Genomic DNA, 20453 nt, shown 5'->3' with positions numbered 1-20453 from the left:
TTGCCATGGCAAGTGTTTAAATATGATCTGCACATCATCTTCATCCTCCTCCTCCTCCATGCAGGAAGTGTGTGTGTGTGTGTAATCCTACTCAACTCTTTTTGCTTTTGGTAAACGTTCATTTGGTGAAGACGTCTCCGCAGGGAGGAAGCTCACATTTCCTTTTTTTCTTTATCTTCCTCAAAGAGCGACAGGAGGCCTTTGTGTCGTCTTATCAGGGAAGCCTCCCAAAAGCTCCTTTTTTCTCCCGTCTTCCATGTTTGGAAAGGACGTGCACGTGTGCATGCTGATGAGAAACCTGCAAAAACACAATGACACACACACGCACGCACACATACGCACACACACACACACACAGCCTGCATGTGCATCTAATTGCTTTGGTTCCCACCGTGCACAACAGGACATTTGGGAGTTTGTGCACAACATGGAGGAAGGGCTTTATTATCATGTATATTACATATAGTCCATACAGTATGTATATTACATATATACTGGTAGATGTTACATATATACTGTAGATGTTACATATATACTGTAGATGTTACATATATACTGGTAGATGTTACATATACTGTATACTGGTAGATGTTACATATATACTGTAGATGTTACATATATACTGGTAGATATTACATGTATACTGGTAGATGTTACATGTATACTGTAGATGTTACATATATACTGGTAGATGTTACATATATACTGGTAGATATTACATGTATACTGGTAGATGTTACATATATACTGGTAGATGTTACATATATATTGTAGATGTTACATATATACTGGTAGATATTACATGTATACTGGTAGATGTTAAATATATACTGTAGATGTTACATATATACTGGTAGATATTACATGTATACTGGTATATGTTACATATATACTGTAGATGTTACATATATGCTGGTAGATGTTACATATATACTGGTAGATATTACATGTATACTGGTAGATGTTACATATATACTGGTAGATGTTACATATATACTGGTAGATATTACATGTATACTGGTAGATGTTACATATATACTGGTAGATGTTACATATATACTGGTAGATATTACATATATACTGGTAGATGTTACATATACACTGGTAGATATTACATATATACTGGTAGATATTACATGTATACTGGTAGATGTTGCATGTATACTGGTAGATGTTACATATATACTGGTAGATATTACATGTATACTGGTAGATGTTACATATATACTGGTAGATATTACATGTATACTGGTAGATGTTACATATATACTGGTAGATGTTACATATATATTGTAGATGTTACATATATACTGGTAGATATTACATGTATACTGGTAGATGTTAAATATATACTGTAGATGTTACATATATACTGGTAGATATTACATGTATACTGGTAGATGTTACATATATACTGTAGATGTTACATATATACTGGTAGATATTACATGTATACTGGTATATGTTACATATATACTGTAGATGTTACATATATGCTGGTAGATGTTACATATATACTGGTAGATATTACATGTATACTGGTAGATGTTACATATATACTGGTAGATGTTACATATATACTGGTAGATATTACATGTATACTGGTAGATGTTACATATATACTGGTAGATGTTACATATATACTGGTAGATATTACATATATACTGGTAGATGTTACATATACACTGGTAGATATTACATATATACTGGTAGATATTACATGTATACTGGTAGATGTTGCATGTATACTGGTAGATGTTACATATATACTGGTAGATATTACATGTATACTGGTAGATGTTACATATATACTGGTAGATGTTACATATATACTGGTAGATATTACATGTATACTGGTAGATGTTACATATATACTGGTAGATGTTACATATATACTGGTAGATATTACATATATACTGGTAGATGTTACATATACACTGGTAGATATTACATATATACTGGTAGATATTACATATATACTGGTAGATGTTGCATGTATACTGGTAGATGTTACATATATACTGGTAGATATTACATGTATACTGGTAGATGTTACATATATACTGGTAGATATTACATGTATACTGGTAGATGTTACATATATACTGGTAGATGTTACATATATACTGGTAGATATTACATGTATACTGGTAGATGTTACATATATACTGGTAGATGTTACATACAGTATATACTGGTAGATATTACATGTATACTGGTAGATGTTACATATATACTGGTAGATGTTACATGTATACTGGTAGATATTACATATATACTGGTAGATGTTACATATACACTGGTAGATGTTACATATATGCTGGTAGATGTTACATATATACTGGTAGATATTACATGTATACTGGTAGATGTTACATATATACTGGTAGATGTTACATATATACTGGTAGATATTACATATATACTGGTAGATGTTACATATATGCTGGTAGATGTTACATGTATACTGGTAGATGTTACATGTATACTGGTAGATATTACATGTATACTGGTAGATGTTACATATATATACTGGTAGATGTTACATATATACTGGTAGATATTACATATATACTGGTAGATGTTACATGTATACTGGTAGATATTACATATATACTGGTAGATGTTACATATATGCTGGTAGATGTTACATATACACTGGTAGATATTACATATATACTGGTAGATATTACATGTATACTGGTAGATGTTGCATGTATACTGGTAGATGTTACATATATACTGGTAGATATTACATGTATACTGGTAGATGTTACATATATACTGGTAGATGTTACATATATACTGGTAGATATTACATGTATACTGGTAGATGTTACATATATACTGGTAGATGTTACATATATACTGGTAGATATTACATATATACTGGTAGATGTTACATATACACTGGTAGATATTACATATATACTGGTAGATATTACATGTATACTGGTAGATGTTGCATGTATACTGGTAGATGTTACATATATACTGGTAGATATTACATGTATACTGGTAGATATTACATATATACTGGTAGATGTTACATATATGCTGGTAGATGTTACATGTATACTGGTAGATGTTACATGTATACTGGTAGATATTACATGTATACTGGTAGATGTTACATATATATACTGGTAGATGTTACATATATACTGGTAGATATTACATGTATACTGGTAGATGTTACATATATACTGGTAGATGTTACATATATACTGGTAGATGTTACATATATATACTGGTAGATGTTACATATATACTGGTAGATGTTACATGTATACTGGTAGATGTTGCATGTATACTGGTAGATGTTACATATATACTGGTAGATATTACATGTATACTGGTAGATGTTACATATATACTGGTAGATGTTACATGTATACTGGTAGATATTACATATATACTGGTAGATGTTACATATATACTGGTAGATGTTACATGTATACTGGTAGATATTACATGTATACTGGTAGATGTTACATATATACTGGTAGATATTACATGTATACTGGTAGATGTTACATATATACTGGTAGATGTTACATATATACTGGTAGATATTACATGTATACTGGTAGATGTTACATATATACTGGTAGATGTTACATACAGTATATACTGGTAGATATTACATGTATACTGGTAGATGTTACATATATACTGGTAGATGTTACATGTATACTGGTAGATATTACATATATACTGGTAGATGTTACATATACACTGGTAGATGTTACATATATGCTGGTAGATGTTACATATATACTGGTAGATATTACATGTATACTGGTAGATGTTACATATATACTGGTAGATGTTACATATATACTGGTAGATGTTACATGTATACTGGTAGATATTACATGTATACTGGTAGATATTACATATATACTGGTAGATGTTACATATATACTGGTAGATGTTACATGTATACTGGTAGATGTTACATGTATACTGGTAGATGTTACATGTATACTGGTAGATGTTACATATATATACTGGTAGATGTTACATATATGCTGGTAGATGTTACATATATACTGGTAGATGTTACATGTATACTGGTAGATGTTACATATATACTGGTAGATGTTACATATATACTGGTAGATATTACATATATACTGGTAGATGTTACATGTATACTGGTAGATATTACATGTATACTGGTAGATATTACATATATACTGGTAGATGTTACATGTATACTGGTAGATATTACATGTATACTGGTAGATATTACATGTACACTGGTAGATGTTACATGTATACTGGTAGATGTTACATATATACTGGTAGATGTTACATATATATATACTGGTAGATGTTACATATATGCTGGTAGATATTACATGTATACTGGTAGATGTTACATATATACTGGTAGATGTTACATATATACTGGTAGATATTACATGTATACTGGTAGATGTTACATATATACTGGTAGATGTTACATATATACTGGTAGATATTACATATATACTGGTAGATGTTACATATACACTGGTAGATATTACATATATACTGGTAGATATTACATGTATACTGGTAGATGTTGCATGTATACTGGTAGATGTTACATATATACTGGTAGATATTACATGTATACTGGTAGATGTTACATATATACTGGTAGATGTTACATATATACTGGTAGATATTACATGTATACTGGTAGATGTTACATATATACTGGTAGATGTTACATATATACTGGTAGATATTACATATATACTGGTAGATGTTACATATACACTGGTAGATATTACATATATACTGGTAGATATTACATGTATACTGGTAGATGTTGCATGTATACTGGTAGATGTTACATATATACTGGTAGATATTACATATATACTGGTAGATGTTACATATATACTGGTAGATGTTACATGTATACTGGTAGATATTACATGTATACTGGTAGATGTTACATATATATACTGGTAGATGTTACATATATGCTGGTAGATGTTACATATATACTGGTAGATGTTACATATATATACTGGTAGATGTTACATATATGCTGGTAGATGTTACATATGCTGGTAGATGTTACATGTATACTGGTAGATGTTACATGTATACTGGTAGATGTTACATATATATACTGGTAGATGTTACATATATGCTGGTAGATGTTACATATATACTGGTAGATGTTACATGTATACTGGTAGATGTTACATATATACTGGTAGATGTTACATATATACTGGTAGATATTACATATATACTGGTAGATGTTACATGTATACTGGTAGATATTACATGTATACTGGTAGATATTACATATATACTGGTAGATGTTACATGTATACTGGTAGATATTACATGTATACTGGTAGATATTACATGTACACTGGTAGATGTTACATGTATACTGGTAGATGTTACATATATACTGGTAGATGTTACATATATATATACTGGTAGATGTTACATATATGCTGGTAGATATTACATGTATACTGGTAGATGTTACATATATACTGGTAGATGTTACATATATACTGGTAGATATTACATGTATACTGGTAGATGTTACATATATACTGGTAGATGTTACATATATACTGGTAGATATTACATATATACTGGTAGATGTTACATATACACTGGTAGATATTACATATATACTGGTAGATATTACATGTATACTGGTAGATGTTGCATGTATACTGGTAGATGTTACATATATACTGGTAGATATTACATGTATACTGGTAGATGTTACATATATACTGGTAGATGTTACATATATACTGGTAGATATTACATGTATACTGGTAGATGTTACATATATACTGGTAGATGTTACATATATACTGGTAGATATTACATATATACTGGTAGATGTTACATATACACTGGTAGATATTACATATATACTGGTAGATATTACATGTATACTGGTAGATGTTGCATGTATACTGGTAGATGTTACATATATACTGGTAGATATTACATATATACTGGTAGATGTTACATATATACTGGTAGATGTTACATGTATACTGGTAGATATTACATGTATACTGGTAGATATTACATGTACACTGGTAGATGTTACATGTATACTGGTAGATGTTACATATATACTGGTAGATGTTACATATATATATACTGGTAGATGTTACATATATGCTGGTAGATGTTACATATATATACTGGTAGATGTTACATATATACTGGTAGATATTACATATATACTGGTAGATGTTACATATACACTGGTAGATATTACATATATACTGGTAGATATTACATGTATACTGGTAGATGTTGCATGTATACTGGTAGATGTTACATATATACTGGTAGATATTACATGTATACTGGTAGATGTTACATATATACTGGTAGATGTTACATATATACTGGTAGATATTACATGTATACTGGTAGATGTTACATATATACTGGTAGATGTTACATATATACTGGTAGATATTACATATATACTGGTAGATGTTACATATACACTGGTAGATATTACATATATACTGGTAGATATTACATGTATACTGGTAGATGTTGCATGTATACTGGTAGATGTTACATATATACTGGTAGATATTACATATATACTGGTAGATGTTACATATATACTGGTAGATGTTACATGTATACTGGTAGATATTACATGTATACTGGTAGATATTACATGTACACTGGTAGATGTTACATGTATACTGGTAGATGTTACATATATACTGGTAGATGTTACATATATATATACTGGTAGATGTTACATATATGCTGGTAGATGTTACATATATATACTGGTAGATGTTACATATATGCTGGTAGATGTTACATATATGCTGGTAGATATTACATGTATACTGGTAGATATTACATATATACTGGTAGATGTTACATATATACTGGTAGATGTTACATGTATACTGGTAGATATTACATGTATACTGGTAGATGTTACATATATACTGGTAGATGTTACATATATACTGGTAGATGTTACATGTATACTGGTAGATGTTACATGTATACTGGTAGATATTACATGTATACTGGTAGATGTTACATATATATACTGGTAGATGTTACATATATGCTGGTAGATGTTACATATATACTGGTAGATGTTACATATATATACTGGTAGATGTTACATATATGCTGGTAGATGTTACATATATATACTGGTAGATGTTACATATATGCTGGTAGATGTTACATATATACTGGTAGATGTTACATATATGCTGGTAGATATTACATGTATACTGGTAGATATTACATGTACACTGGTAGATGTTACATGTATACTGGTAGATGTTACATATATACTGGTAGATGTTACATATATATACTGGTAGATGTTACATATATGCTGGTAGATGTTACATATATATACTGGTAGATGTTACATATATGCTGGTAGATGTTACATATATACTCGTAGATGTTACATATATGCTGGTAGATATTACATGTATACTGGTAGATATTACATATATACTGGTAGATGTTACATATATACTGGTAGATGTTACATGTATACTGGTAGATATTACATGTATACTGGTAGATGTTACATATATACTGGTAGATGTTACATATATATACTGGTAGATGTTACATGTATACTGGTAGATATTACATGTATACTGGTAGATGTTACATATATACTGGTAGATGTTACATATGCTGGTAGATATTACATGTATACTGGTAGATATTACATATATACTGGTAGATGTTACATATATACTGGTAGATGTTACATGTATACTGGTAGATATTACATGTATACTGGTAGATGTTACATGTATACTGGTAGATATTACATGTATACTGGTAGATATTACATGTATACTGGTAGATGTTACATATATACTGGTAGATGTTACATATATATACTGGTAGATGTTACATGTATACTGGTAGATATTACATGTATACTGGTAGATGTTACATATATACTGGTAGATGTTACATATATATACTGGTAGATGTTACATGTATACTGGTAGATATTACATGTATACTGGTAGATATTACATGTATACTGGTAGATGTTACATGTATACTGGTAGATATTACATGTATACTGGTAGATGTTACATATATATACTGGTAGATGTTACATATATGCTGGTAGATGTTACATATATACTGGTAGATGTTACATATATATACTGGTAGATGTTACATATATGCTGGTAGATGTTACATATATATACTGGTAGATGTTACATATATACTGGTAGATGTTACATATATGCTGGTAGATATTACATGTATACTGGTAGATATTACATGTACACTGGTAGATGTTACATGTATACTGGTAGATGTTACATATATACTGGTAGATGTTACATATATATACTGGTAGATGTTACATATATGCTGGTAGATGTTACATATATATACTGGTAGATGTTACATATATGCTGGTAGATGTTACATATATACTCGTAGATGTTACATGTATACTGGTAGATATTACATATATACTGGTAGATGTTACATATATACTGGTAGATGTTACATGTATACTGGTAGATATTACATGTATACTGGTAGATGTTACATATATACTGGTAGATGTTACATATATATACTGGTAGATGTTACATGTATACTGGTAGATATTACATGTATACTGGTAGATGTTACATATATACTGGTAGATGTTACATATGCTGGTAGATATTACATGTATACTGGTAGATATTACATATATACTGGTAGATGTTACATATATACTGGTAGATGTTACATGTATACTGGTAGATATTACATGTATACTGGTAGATATTACATGTATACTGGTAGATGTTACATGTATACTGGTAGATATTACATGTATACTGGTAGATATTACATGTATACTGGTAGATGTTACATATATACTGGTAGATGTTACATATATATACTGGTAGATGTTACATGTATACTGGTAGATATTACATGTATACTGGTAGATGTTACATATATACTGGTAGATGTTACATGTATACTGGTAGATATTACATGTATACTGGTAGATATTACATGTATACTGGTAGATGTTACATATATACTGGTAGATGTTACATATATACTGGTAGATGTTGCATATATACTGGTAGATATTACATGTATACTGGTAGATGTTACATATATACTGGTAGATGTTACATATATGCTGGTAGAGAGATGTATTACACATAGCTACTTTATATATAATTGGTGTCAATACAATGTTGAGCAAGTCTTCCTCATTCATGCAGGATGATGATGATAATGATGATGAAGGTCTGCCTCATTGTGCTAGTTTAATCTTCTATCCGTCCATCCATTTTCTATACCACTTCTAGACTATTCTTATTTCTTACTCTGCAGTCCCTTCAAAATCAGCCATCAAGTTTTTACTGCCAAAACAAAGATCAAAGATCCTCTATGTAATAATGGATTTGATTTTAGATAGCATTTTTCATGGCACCCAAAGCGCTTCACAATGAAGTGAAGCCGTTATTCATTCACTCCTCAGTCACACACACTGATCCTCGATATATCAGGAACATGCTGCTGTTTTTAGGAATCTGCTGCAAAAACACTAACCAAAGATTCTCTCTATATGACAGGAGCGCTCTGCTGTTTTTAAGGACATACTGTACTGCAAAAAGACTCGCCAAAGATCATCTACAGACCAGGAGTGCTCTGCTGTTCTTACAGATTTGCTGCAAAAACACTAATCAAAGATCCTCTCTACATGACAAGAATACTCTGCTCATTTTAAGGACTTACTACAAAAATACTAGTCAAAGATCCTCTATACAACAGGGGGATGTGCTGTTTTTTGGAATGTGCTGCAAAAATGTGAGTCAAAGATTCTCTCTGTATGACAGGAACGCTCTGCTGTTTTTAGGACATACTGCAAACACTAGCCAAAGATCCTCTATATATCAGTAGCGCGCTGCTGTTTTTACGAAGCTGCTGCAAAAACACTCATCAAAGATCCTGTCTATATGACAGGAGGGCTCTGCTGTCAAGGACTCTCCGCAAAAGCACTAGCCTAACGGTGCTCTGCTGTTTTTAGGAATCTGCTGCAAAAACGCTTACCTACATGGCAGGAGCCCTCAACTTGTTTTTAAGGACTTACAACAAAAAGCTAACCAAAGATCCTCTATATCCTCTATATACCATCCTCTATATACCAGGATTGTGCTGCTGTTTTTAGGAAGCTGCTGCTGCTGCAAAAAAAAAAAATGCTCATCAAAGATCCTGTCTTTATGACCGGAGCACTCTGCTGTTGTTAAGGACGTACTACAAAAGCACTAGCCAAAGATCCTCTATATACCAGGACTGCTCTGCGGTTTCCAGGAATGTGCTGCAAAAATGTGAATCAAAGATCCTCTGTACGACAGCAGCTCTCTGCTGTTTTTAGGAAATGGCTACAAAACCGCGAGTCAAAGATTCTCTATACGACAGTCTCACACTTTCTCTACTGACTTCTTCATCTAATGGCATGGAATACCCCCGCCTACCCCCCACCCCAAAAGGAAACTTGATAGCATTCAAACGTCGTCCAAACACGCCCGGCATGGAGGTCAACTTTTCACAATAAAAGCCCCTCCCCCCCAATCAAAGAAGAGGTTTTTCTTTGTGGTTCCATCTGCGTGTTGCTGTCGCCACGGCAACCAAAATGCAGGACTTCCCCAACTGGCAACCGGCTGGCTCCACTTCATTTTTACACAACATTTTTAAAGTCAGTTTGATTTGGGAATTCTTCTTGTTGTGTTGTTGTTATATTGTTATGTTGTTCTTCCCCCTCAGGCTGCTTGGCGCCACTCCAGCGCAGCACACGTTCATTTGATGGTTTTATTTCAATACCACACACACACGCACACACACGCACACTGCAGGCGATGATGGAGGTGCGTGTGTAAATACTGCAAAGGAGGAAGGTGGGGGGGGGGGGGGTGAAGAGTATCATTTACATATTCAACATTTGGAAGAATCACTCCTCACTTTCATCTTCTTCTACGTGATTCTAGAAGCTTCACATCCGCTTTAGCTCACAAGTTCTCTCCAGAACATTTGAAAGAATATTAATAGCACACGAGTGTTGTGTCTTTGTGTGTCCATAAAGGTAAATATATATATATATATATATATATATATACACAGTATATAGACATTTCCATCTGGATCCATCATCTCCATGCAAAAGAACTACAGTGCATTCCGTAGAGCGCCACTGACCTCCTTTTGGATCTGAATTTCATCATGACCATTCGTTCTATCACAATGGACCCTTCATCTGGATACGCACCAACATTTTTGTGTCAGAGGTTATGTATGTTTCGAGAAAAAAGTGCATCTCAGCTTTGTCATACAGGTGAAAAAGCCTATGATCAATAAAGTCGTCCCTCGCTACATCCCGGTTCCAACGTGATGCCCTCATCTATCGCGGTTTATCACAAAGCAGTTCATTTATAAACGATCGCTGTTTCGTGGTTGAATACGGCCTATTATTAGTGAAAAATACATAAATAAAAGAGTATTTAAGCAAATCGTACTTATTCTTGCATTTTCAAGCTAACTAAATGAAGTAAAATATAAATGCATTGTAATGTGAATGTAGTATTGTACATTGGCCACTAGGTGTCGGTGGGCCAGATGTGATGGCCAGAAAAAACATGCATTGCAACTTTTAATTATCTCACAACCGGCACAATAATAAGAAGATACTAATCATAATAACAATGACACGGGCTACTGTTGGGGCCATAAGCCACAACAAGCTAAAGCTCAACTCTGAACCTCCGACGTCACTTCCTGCCCCCCGCACATCTGTCTACATTGCAGTTCGGACATTGTGCCCTTAAATTGCGTAAAAAAAAAATAATCAACTAAACGATTACTTATTATTACTTTTAAAAATAAGCATATTCAAGCAAATTGTACTTATATTGGCTGAAATTAAGCATTTTCAAGCATACAAATGACTGGTGTCAGGTGTCAGTAATTGTTCGGTGAGACAAGCACCAGACATGATCACTAGAACAGGCATTCATTGCAGGTTGAAATTAACAGGCACAATAATAAAAATATAACACGAGCTACTGCTGGGGCCATAACCCACGGCAAGCTAAAAGTCAACTCTGAACGCTTCCTGTCCTACACACATTTGTCTGCCCGCCACTAAGGTCCACTAGGGAACACATTTACTGTGACACACACAAGGAGTTTTATTTACGTCTTAAATGGCTTATTTACTCTTACTATGTCTACAACATTTGGTGATACGAGTGTAGAGCCATTTCAAGACAACACATTGATGAGACAATAGCCACCGCAGGAAGCACGCTGTCCAGAAACAAACAACAAGGAACTGTGTGAACGTGTGAGTCTGTTATGCTACTTACATCTAATATGTCTTCATTTCTCTCATTATATCTCCTATGGTGGGTAATAGGAGTGTAAAGGTGACTATAGGGGTGTTATTTCATGTCTAGAGGGCTCTTATCATGTTAAAAAGCGTATTTAGAAGATCAGAGACAGGTTTTCTACACCATAACTCCGAAAATATTCAATCTATTAATATTGAATCCTACTTCCCAGAAATCCACTTATTGTTGTCGAGTCTGGAACCAATTAACAGCGATAAATGAAGGACAGCCGTATCAACTTTGCTAATTTTTTTCCCCTATTTTCTTTCTCAAAATATGTCAACTTTCTTCAGAAACAATCTTCATAAATGTTCTCTTTCCCAACAATTTCAACTTTCTTCTTGTAAATGTTTTTCCCATAATGTGGACTTTATTCCCATAATATTTTGGCTTCGTTCTCATAACATTATAACGTTTTCCGCAACCCAATTTTCCAAAACTGTTCACTTTACTTGAACAAGACTTTATTTGTTGTTTTGTTTCTCATCATGCTACGGTTTTATTTTTTTAAACTTCAACTTTATGCAACAATGACGATATTTTTCCTCATAATTTTACAACGTTATTCTTGTAAAATTACTTTTTTCGTTAGATTACAACTTTTTTTGTCTTAATATTTTAACTTTATTCTTGTAAAGTGACTGATTTTTTCATTTTTGCTGCTGTTGTTTTCTTGTTTTATAGTTTTCTTGTTAAATGATATCTTTATAATGTGCCGCGGTCAGCAACTGGCCCCTGGGCCGCACGTTGGAGCCCCCTGAACTGCAGGTTTTTGACTACTTAGCCGGTGACATTGAGCTGTGGAAAGTGTCGCCCCCATGAGGCGCTATGAGGCAACTACAAGTCAAAAAGTTGCTGTCTTTTAAGAAATACAGTATTTGCATTCAAATACTAATATCCTACTATATTATATTATTATACTACAAATATACTACAAATATACAAATACTACTAATATTAATATTGGTAAAAATGTCATGTAAAAGCTAATAATAGCTAATAGTAGTACCTGCAGTGTTGTAGTCGGCACATACATGTAATTAATAATAGCAATTATTGTTATCTTCACATTATTTTATGTGCACAAATCCCCAGTTAAACTTTAAAAAACGGGCGGTGGGGTGGGTGTGGGGTTATTGTTGCCTCTAAAGGATCAATAAGCTTGTAAATTCTCACACAGAAAAATAAAACACAACTACATATGAATGCAATGCCATATTTATTATTATTTTATTCACTGACAGCTGGTATTCACCACTGATGCTAATGTTACTGTAAATATCTAAAAAAACATTATTTAATGTTTAAGAATGATTTTTCAAGTATTTTTGTTATTTACACGTTTCAATGTTCTTATTTTGAAGTATTATTCACATTTATTTCATATGTTCTTATTTTTCAGTATTTTTTTATGTTATTACACTTAATAAGCACATTAAAATGTTCTTGCATTCGTGGACTCCCAAGTACGTGACATGTTCCACAAGGAGTTACAAGAATAAAACACACTTGTTAAACGCAACGTGATTTTATTAGTGTGATCACGTCTAGAGCTTCACTTGTTTTTTAAAAAATACTTCTTTACAGGTGCACGCCAAGATAAGTCTCAACACGAACATTTGATAAAACTTATCAACTTAAAATGCTTGACCTGTCAAAATGTAATACCTTCAACACTTCATTGTGATTATGGAATTCATTTTCAGACATCCTTTATCATGCGTGCCACTGCTCTTCACTGATTGGCTGGGAGAAATCATGTGGTCATGTGGCGTTTCAAAGTTCAGAGCAACCGATCGTTGGATACGTTTTGTTTATTCTATTAATTGTATAATAATACGATAGTGTTTAATGTCTCTCTCTCACACACACTCACAACCATCCGTTGGATGAAAAGTCCCGCCTCAGCTGCTCTGTCTGGTTCTGGTCCAGAGGTAGCAGTGGCGATCGACAGACGCCGCCATGAAACCCAAACCACTCCATGGCCTGCTTGAGGGCGGGCACTCCCAACTTTCTGGTTACCTAGCGACACACCGACACTGCAATTAACCAATCAATGGCTTGTATTACCGTGGCGTCACGGGCGTTGCTGTCACTCACGGCGGCGTTGGGCTCGATAAGGCGCTGCTGCAGCTCTCGGGCCTCGTCCCAGCGACCAGACGTGCACAGACGCTCCAAATCGCACAGCTGCCGACCCAGCACGTTGGCTAGCGCACAGACTCCTCCCACCGCGCCTGAACGCAACGCGGCAGTTTGTGTCAGGAAGGAAGGGAAATGGAAGCCGTAGCAACAATATGTGCTAGCATGGCGTTAGCGTGCGCACGAAAACTTTTGGGACTTGACGTGAGTATAAGTACATACAGGTACATACAGTATAAGAAAGGCCAGCGGTGCGCCATCTGGTGGAAGTACATCGTAAGGAAAGCGCAAAGCGCCACAAGGTGATGATGCTGTTCATGTAAAATAGGCTAAAAGAGCAATAATGATAGAAAACCAGGCCTAAATAGGCCATAAATATGCACATTGTCTGAAAAGGGTGGACATGCAATGTGCACGTACAGTATAATATGCAAAATAACTTTAATTTAAATTCATCAATGAAAATTCAATACATTTAAAATTATATAAGTCAAACTATATTAAGATTACTAATCATTTAATCATATTATATTATATTATATATATTTTTATATATATATAAAGAAAAAATGTGTTATTGTACAATGCATGCATTTTGTGTCCAGACAGATCTAGCCCCGCCCCTTTAGCTACCCTCCCACTGTGCTTGGCTCCCAAGCTGTGGGACTACGGCAAGATGAAAACTCAAATCGTGTTTTAACTGGAAGAAAAGACCCCAGTGGATGGTCACGTGGCCAGTCAAAGGTCACAGTGCGAACGCCTTACCGACACAATAAGCCGCCATGAGGAAGCCCGCCGAGCCCGCCAACACCTGGAAGTCCTGCGACTTTGTTTTGTGGACGATCAGGCCGATGCGAGAGATCTGAAGGACCGGAAAAAGGACAAACCTGGTCACCAGAGGGCGCCACAAAGCTAACACGTCAACATAAACAAATGCTAAGCGCTGGCTTTTTGGAGGATCTCTGCACGCATCAAACGTGAGAAGAGCGAGAGGAATGGACTTCAAACACGAGGAAGGTTCATGAATAATTTCATGAGCTCCTTCTCTCGTTTTTTGCTTCTCTTTTTTGTCACCTGAAAGCAACAAAAGTGAGGCGTTCAAAGGCGGCGTCTGACAAGCGTCGAGCTCAAACTCCGCAGGGAACAGAAGGAGTGCTGCGCAGGCTCCGCCTCCCACGCGTCTATTTTTAACCAGTAGTTGTCAATCTGTCAGTGATTGATCACTCTGTCACATCAAAGACCGGGAATACTATTTTCTCCTCTTGGCCTCACTAGAGTCCACGTCACACCTTCCTAAATGGGAAAAGCCATTTTTATACACACAGGATGACCTCATGCTCATTTATCAACATCTACATTGCACAACACAGCAGCTACACAACCAATGTTGGAATAGCAGTAAGGCTGTGTCAGCATTAATAGCACTGATGAGTAAACAACAGTACGGGGTGTAAAAACAAATAATAATAATTAGAGATGCACGATATCTTTTTTTCCAAACCGATACTGATAACTTTCTGCTTCTCAAGACCGATATGGTGCCGATAACCAATACCTTTTTTTATGTCTACCTTTTTTATTTAGATTTAACTCTCGTTTGTGTGGAGGTTGGAAGGACTGGAACAAATTAGGATTGGGCCAACTGTACTTTTGATTTGTCCTAATCAAATATCATGATATCACTACTACCACATCTACCACATGAATGAGCATCTGACAAAACGCAATTCCGACATCGCCAGGAAAGCACGAGACCTGAGGAAGCAAGGAAAGATTTAAAACACTTGGAGCACTAACGGGAAAATCTACATCAAACTAAAAGGAGGTCCAGGAGTCGCAAGAGTGCTTGTTGTCCAAGATATCAGTGATCTGGATAGATATTAAAGATCATATTACCATGACAATAAGGATGATGGAGGAAACACCCTACAAGACAGACCAATACGAGAAGGACTACATTCCATAGCAATAACCTCAACACAGTTAATAAAAGAAACTCTTGCATACAAACCCAGCATCACTAGCAGTGCAACACCGAAGAGGATGTGGATATCAACAGGAGAGAAAGGACAGGATAAATAGAAAGGGAAAAGGAAAGGAGAAGGAGGAAAAAATGGGAAAAAATATATATATATATATATATATATTTTTTTTTTAGCATTTGTGTATCTGTATACTGTATGTGTAAATATATGCGTACTTGTGTAGGTGCAGATGTAGGTGTATATATACGTATGTATGCGCGTGTTTGTATGTACACACATGTATTAGCAATTGATGTGCTACGAAGAGGGGGGTAGGATTGAATAAGCTCTGCTTCTTACTACTCCTTTTCGGACATATGCGTGTTCGAAATAAATGAAACCAAACCAAACATCACTACGACCAGGAGAACCAGAGTATAGAGCAGGAGGAGCCACGTGCTGTGGCCCAGCAAGGTGTACTGTATTCGGACTCATGCTCAGAGCAGCCGGTGTTCCGCTACGGAGGTCTCTGGCAAACCTTTAGCGCTTTTCAAACACCGCGGCGCTGGCATTTCAGGTGGCTGAGGAGGTTTTTTGCGTGCTCGATTTCCCCCCGGTCCCCATCGCGGAGAGCATTTGATACAACGTCCTTCCTCTTAAATGGTTTCAAGTGAGCTAAGGGGAAGTTATGACAGGCCGTTAACGTCACAGGCAGGAAAAAGAGGAGCGCTTCATGTACTCACCTGCACAGTACGGGTAATCTCGCCTCATTGGAGCGTTTTTTAAATGATCGGTTGTCGGAGCTATTTTCAATGATACCATATCTATCGGTATGACGTCAAAATTCCCTGATATCAATAATGATCGGCCCGATCATTATCGTGCACCCCTAATAATAATAAATAATACGAGTAGAAAGTAGCATGCAGAGACACTAAAGTGGACAAAAAGCTGTCAGAATGAGAAGTGCTCCTTCAAGCTGTCTGCCTCCCGCCAGCCGACCTTTCACCCTTTGTCTCGTCGCCCACGAGGAGACGCCGCCGTGCGCTCGACCCCCCCCCCGCCCACGCCGTCTCCCAAATCACAAACCCATGCGCAAGTTTTTGCAGACACTTCCCACACAGCCGGCGTGTCTTTTCCCTGCAGCGGCGAACGCAGCACTGAGCTCACTTTTCATTTCTTTCACTTTATTTGCTGCACACGCTAACTTTTTCCTACACATTTTGTTGCCTTCACATTCCGTTAACAAATTCGACGAATGCCACTTTAAGTTTTATTTACTGACTGCTGACATTCGTACTGATGTGAATGGGACTAAAAATATCTTCCAAAAATGAGTTATTGTCCTCCTTTGTACTATTTATTTGATTTTCATTTTTACAGTATTTTTGAAATTATGATGATGCTCACGTCTCCCCCGCTGTCTTTGAGTCCAGCGATGTTGGGATGTTGCGACAGACGAACCACAGCATCCACAGGCAGCTCCAGGCCCGTGTTGGCCGGAACGCTGTACAGAACCACCGGCACTGCACTGCCGTCTGCAACCTGCAGGGGGAGGCAACGACACATTGATGCGGTTACTACGATACTTTTACGTTGTTTTTTTTTTTTAAACCTTTAGTGAGACCTTTGTGAAGTGTTCAACGAGGGCGCGGCTGTCCATCTTGCCCTTGTAGAAGCACGGCGTGACCACCAGGACGGCATCGGCTCCGGCCGCCGCCATCTTTTCTGTTAGCTGCAGCGTGGCTCTGCTGGCTGAACAACAACATAATGAGCAATAACACACACACACACGCACACAATAACTTACATTCACAGCCTGATCCAGCCATCACCAGTTTGTCAGCAGGCAGCAAGCGTCGCACCCTTCTCACCACCTCCACGCGCTCCTCCTCCGTCAGGTAAGGATACTCGCCATTGGAGCCCTGGACCACCAGACCTGCAACAACACAGGCTTTTTATTTGTTTCACGATTGGGTGTGTGAGAGGTCAAAGCTACTGGTCACATATTTAGTATATAAAAGTTCCAGACTCTATTTCCTTGACTGATGTTTCCAGAAAGATTTTGCAGTAGCAGCAATGAACACCAGAGGGCGACAAACGCCTGCTGCTGCTGATCTTTGCACCAGATTTAAAAATATTACAAGTTGAAACGTGAAAACAATTTAAAATGGAAATGTGCTATCTTTTAATAAATAAATGTTGTGAAACAAAATGAAAGAGTAATGTTTCAACATTTTTGAAATTATTGCATGAAATTTTGCATGAACCTTTGCTCTTGAAACGATGATTTTTGGTCAGCGTTTCACATTATGCAAACTGATGAAAAAATGGAAGTTTTAAAACGTGTCAAATTTAAGAGTTTTTGTTTTTAAATAATTAAAATAATTCTCTCCCTAGCAGTTTCGAATGAATTATAATACATATATCATACATCATATATCATGAATCTAATTTCACTCACAGCTTAACCATCTATACTAGTGTAATAATCAAAATACAGTATGTTAATATTACATATATTTATAATATACATATTATCTTATAATCATATTCTTAAAATAATATATCCCTGTAGGGGATATATTATTTTTTTATTTTATCTATGTAATTTACATTTACGGTATACTGACTGCATGATGACGTTGTTCACACAGGAAGCAGATACTTCTCAAGTACGTGACACTTCCGGTGTAACAGGCTCCCGATTGTTTTTTACTTTCCACTTTATTCAGATTAATAACAAAACAGAAGGTGTGGAATATCATTTGGAATATTACTAATATGGTGAAATGTTGCTACATATACCTTTAAACGGTATCTGTGCGTACTTGTGCAGGTTCTGGTCCAGTTTGTCGTAGTCAACGTCCTCCTGAGGGGTGAAGGGTGTTGCAATGGGCGGGTAGATCCCACTCAGGTCCAGCCGGGCAGCCGCTGCAGCTTCATGGCTCCGGGTTCGGCGGCTCCACGTTCTGACCCAGTGGGCCGTGCTCGTCCAAGTCCTGGACCTTAGCATGACGTGGCTCTAGCCTGGTGTCGTCTGGACTGACTGAACCAACCGGACTGAATGGACTCTGAGCTTCCTGGTTAAATATTGACGAAGGTTCTGTTGGTCCTGCTCAGTTGTCAAATGTTTGACTTTAGCTTAACTACAGTAAAGTATTGTCAGCTCACGTGACAGGTCTTGGTAGGACTCGAACGCCATCTTGTGGCACTTTGGACTCCGACAACACAAGCACGTGTAAACCCTGAAATAACACAAATTAAAACATCATAATTGTATATTATAATGTAATCTTATATTGAATTATATGTATATATATATGTAGCCGGTCTGTGCCGACACAGGCTAAAAATTAATTCTGCGTTGTGTTCTTTGACGTGGTGAATGATGAGGAGACAGCTGCAGTTCTCTTTCCATCCAGAGGGGGCGTTTATTCTCTGTGCACAACACAAAATGTACAGCAACCTGAATAAGCTTCATGCACACGTCTCCTAAAAAAAAGAAAACCACATGAAAAACGAACTCCCCAAAACTAGCTTAATTAACAGCAATAACTTTTGTGAGTTGTCTTCAAATACTGTACATAATACAGAGTACACAATGGCATGAAATGTCTCTTATATTCACATTAACACATTCAAACATTGTTGTCACCAGACTAACATACCTCTCCTCAGCAGTCCATAAGATGACTCAAGAGGAGCGCGCCAGAAATGCAGGAAATGACATCACAGCAATGTCAAAGTTCACACAACAAAAAGAACACAAATAAAATAAGGACTGCGCATAAAAAGGTGCTTATATCAACAAATACATACGTGAGAAATGAAAAATGAATTATTGGTGAAATTAAATTAACAGAATTAACACATCGGTTACATATATAGAGGCCACGTCTTTAATTATGTA

At 35.9% G+C, this 20453-nt stretch overlaps 2 protein-coding genes across 3 annotated transcripts in view; one reads left to right on the top strand and one right to left on the bottom strand.

Annotated features, from left to right (window-relative positions):
• The window catches only part of LOC129183121 (MORN repeat-containing protein 4-like), a 41174-nt gene extending 31171 nt beyond the window's left edge, over positions 1-10003 (top strand). Inside the window, exon 6 of the transcript XR_008570750.1 lies at positions 9627-10003. The gene's annotated coding sequence lies outside the window, so the exon portion shown is untranslated. The remainder of the gene's footprint in view (positions 1-9626) is intronic.
• Positions 10004-13678: 3675 nt separating this feature from the next.
• Positions 13679-20232, bottom strand: hoga1 (4-hydroxy-2-oxoglutarate aldolase 1). Of its 2 annotated transcripts, XM_054778779.1 has the most exons (9): positions 20212-20232; positions 19715-19981; positions 19349-19623; positions 18351-18479; positions 18168-18295; positions 17951-18085; positions 15342-15438; positions 14538-14671; positions 13679-14459 (listed from the first exon to the last, which is right to left on the bottom strand). In XM_054778779.1, exons 3-9 carry the CDS (start codon positions 19554-19556, stop codon positions 14310-14312), a joined length of 981 nt encoding a protein of 326 aa, XP_054634754.1. In that variant the 5' UTR covers positions 19557-19623; positions 19715-19981; positions 20212-20232; the 3' UTR covers positions 13679-14309. The 2 variants fall into 2 exon arrangements, with proteins under 2 accessions (XP_054634754.1, XP_054634753.1); XM_054778778.1 differs by having other exon boundaries at positions 19349-19981; positions 20212-20231.
• Between the last annotated feature and the right edge of the window lie 221 nt (positions 20233-20453).

This window comes from Dunckerocampus dactyliophorus, chromosome 6, assembly GCF_027744805.1.
Source record: "Dunckerocampus dactyliophorus isolate RoL2022-P2 chromosome 6, RoL_Ddac_1.1, whole genome shotgun sequence".
Classification (NCBI taxonomy): domain Eukaryota; kingdom Metazoa; phylum Chordata; class Actinopteri; order Syngnathiformes; family Syngnathidae; genus Dunckerocampus; species Dunckerocampus dactyliophorus.
Note: the sequence above shows the minus strand (reverse complement) of the source record. Positions and strands in the feature narration are given on the sequence as shown.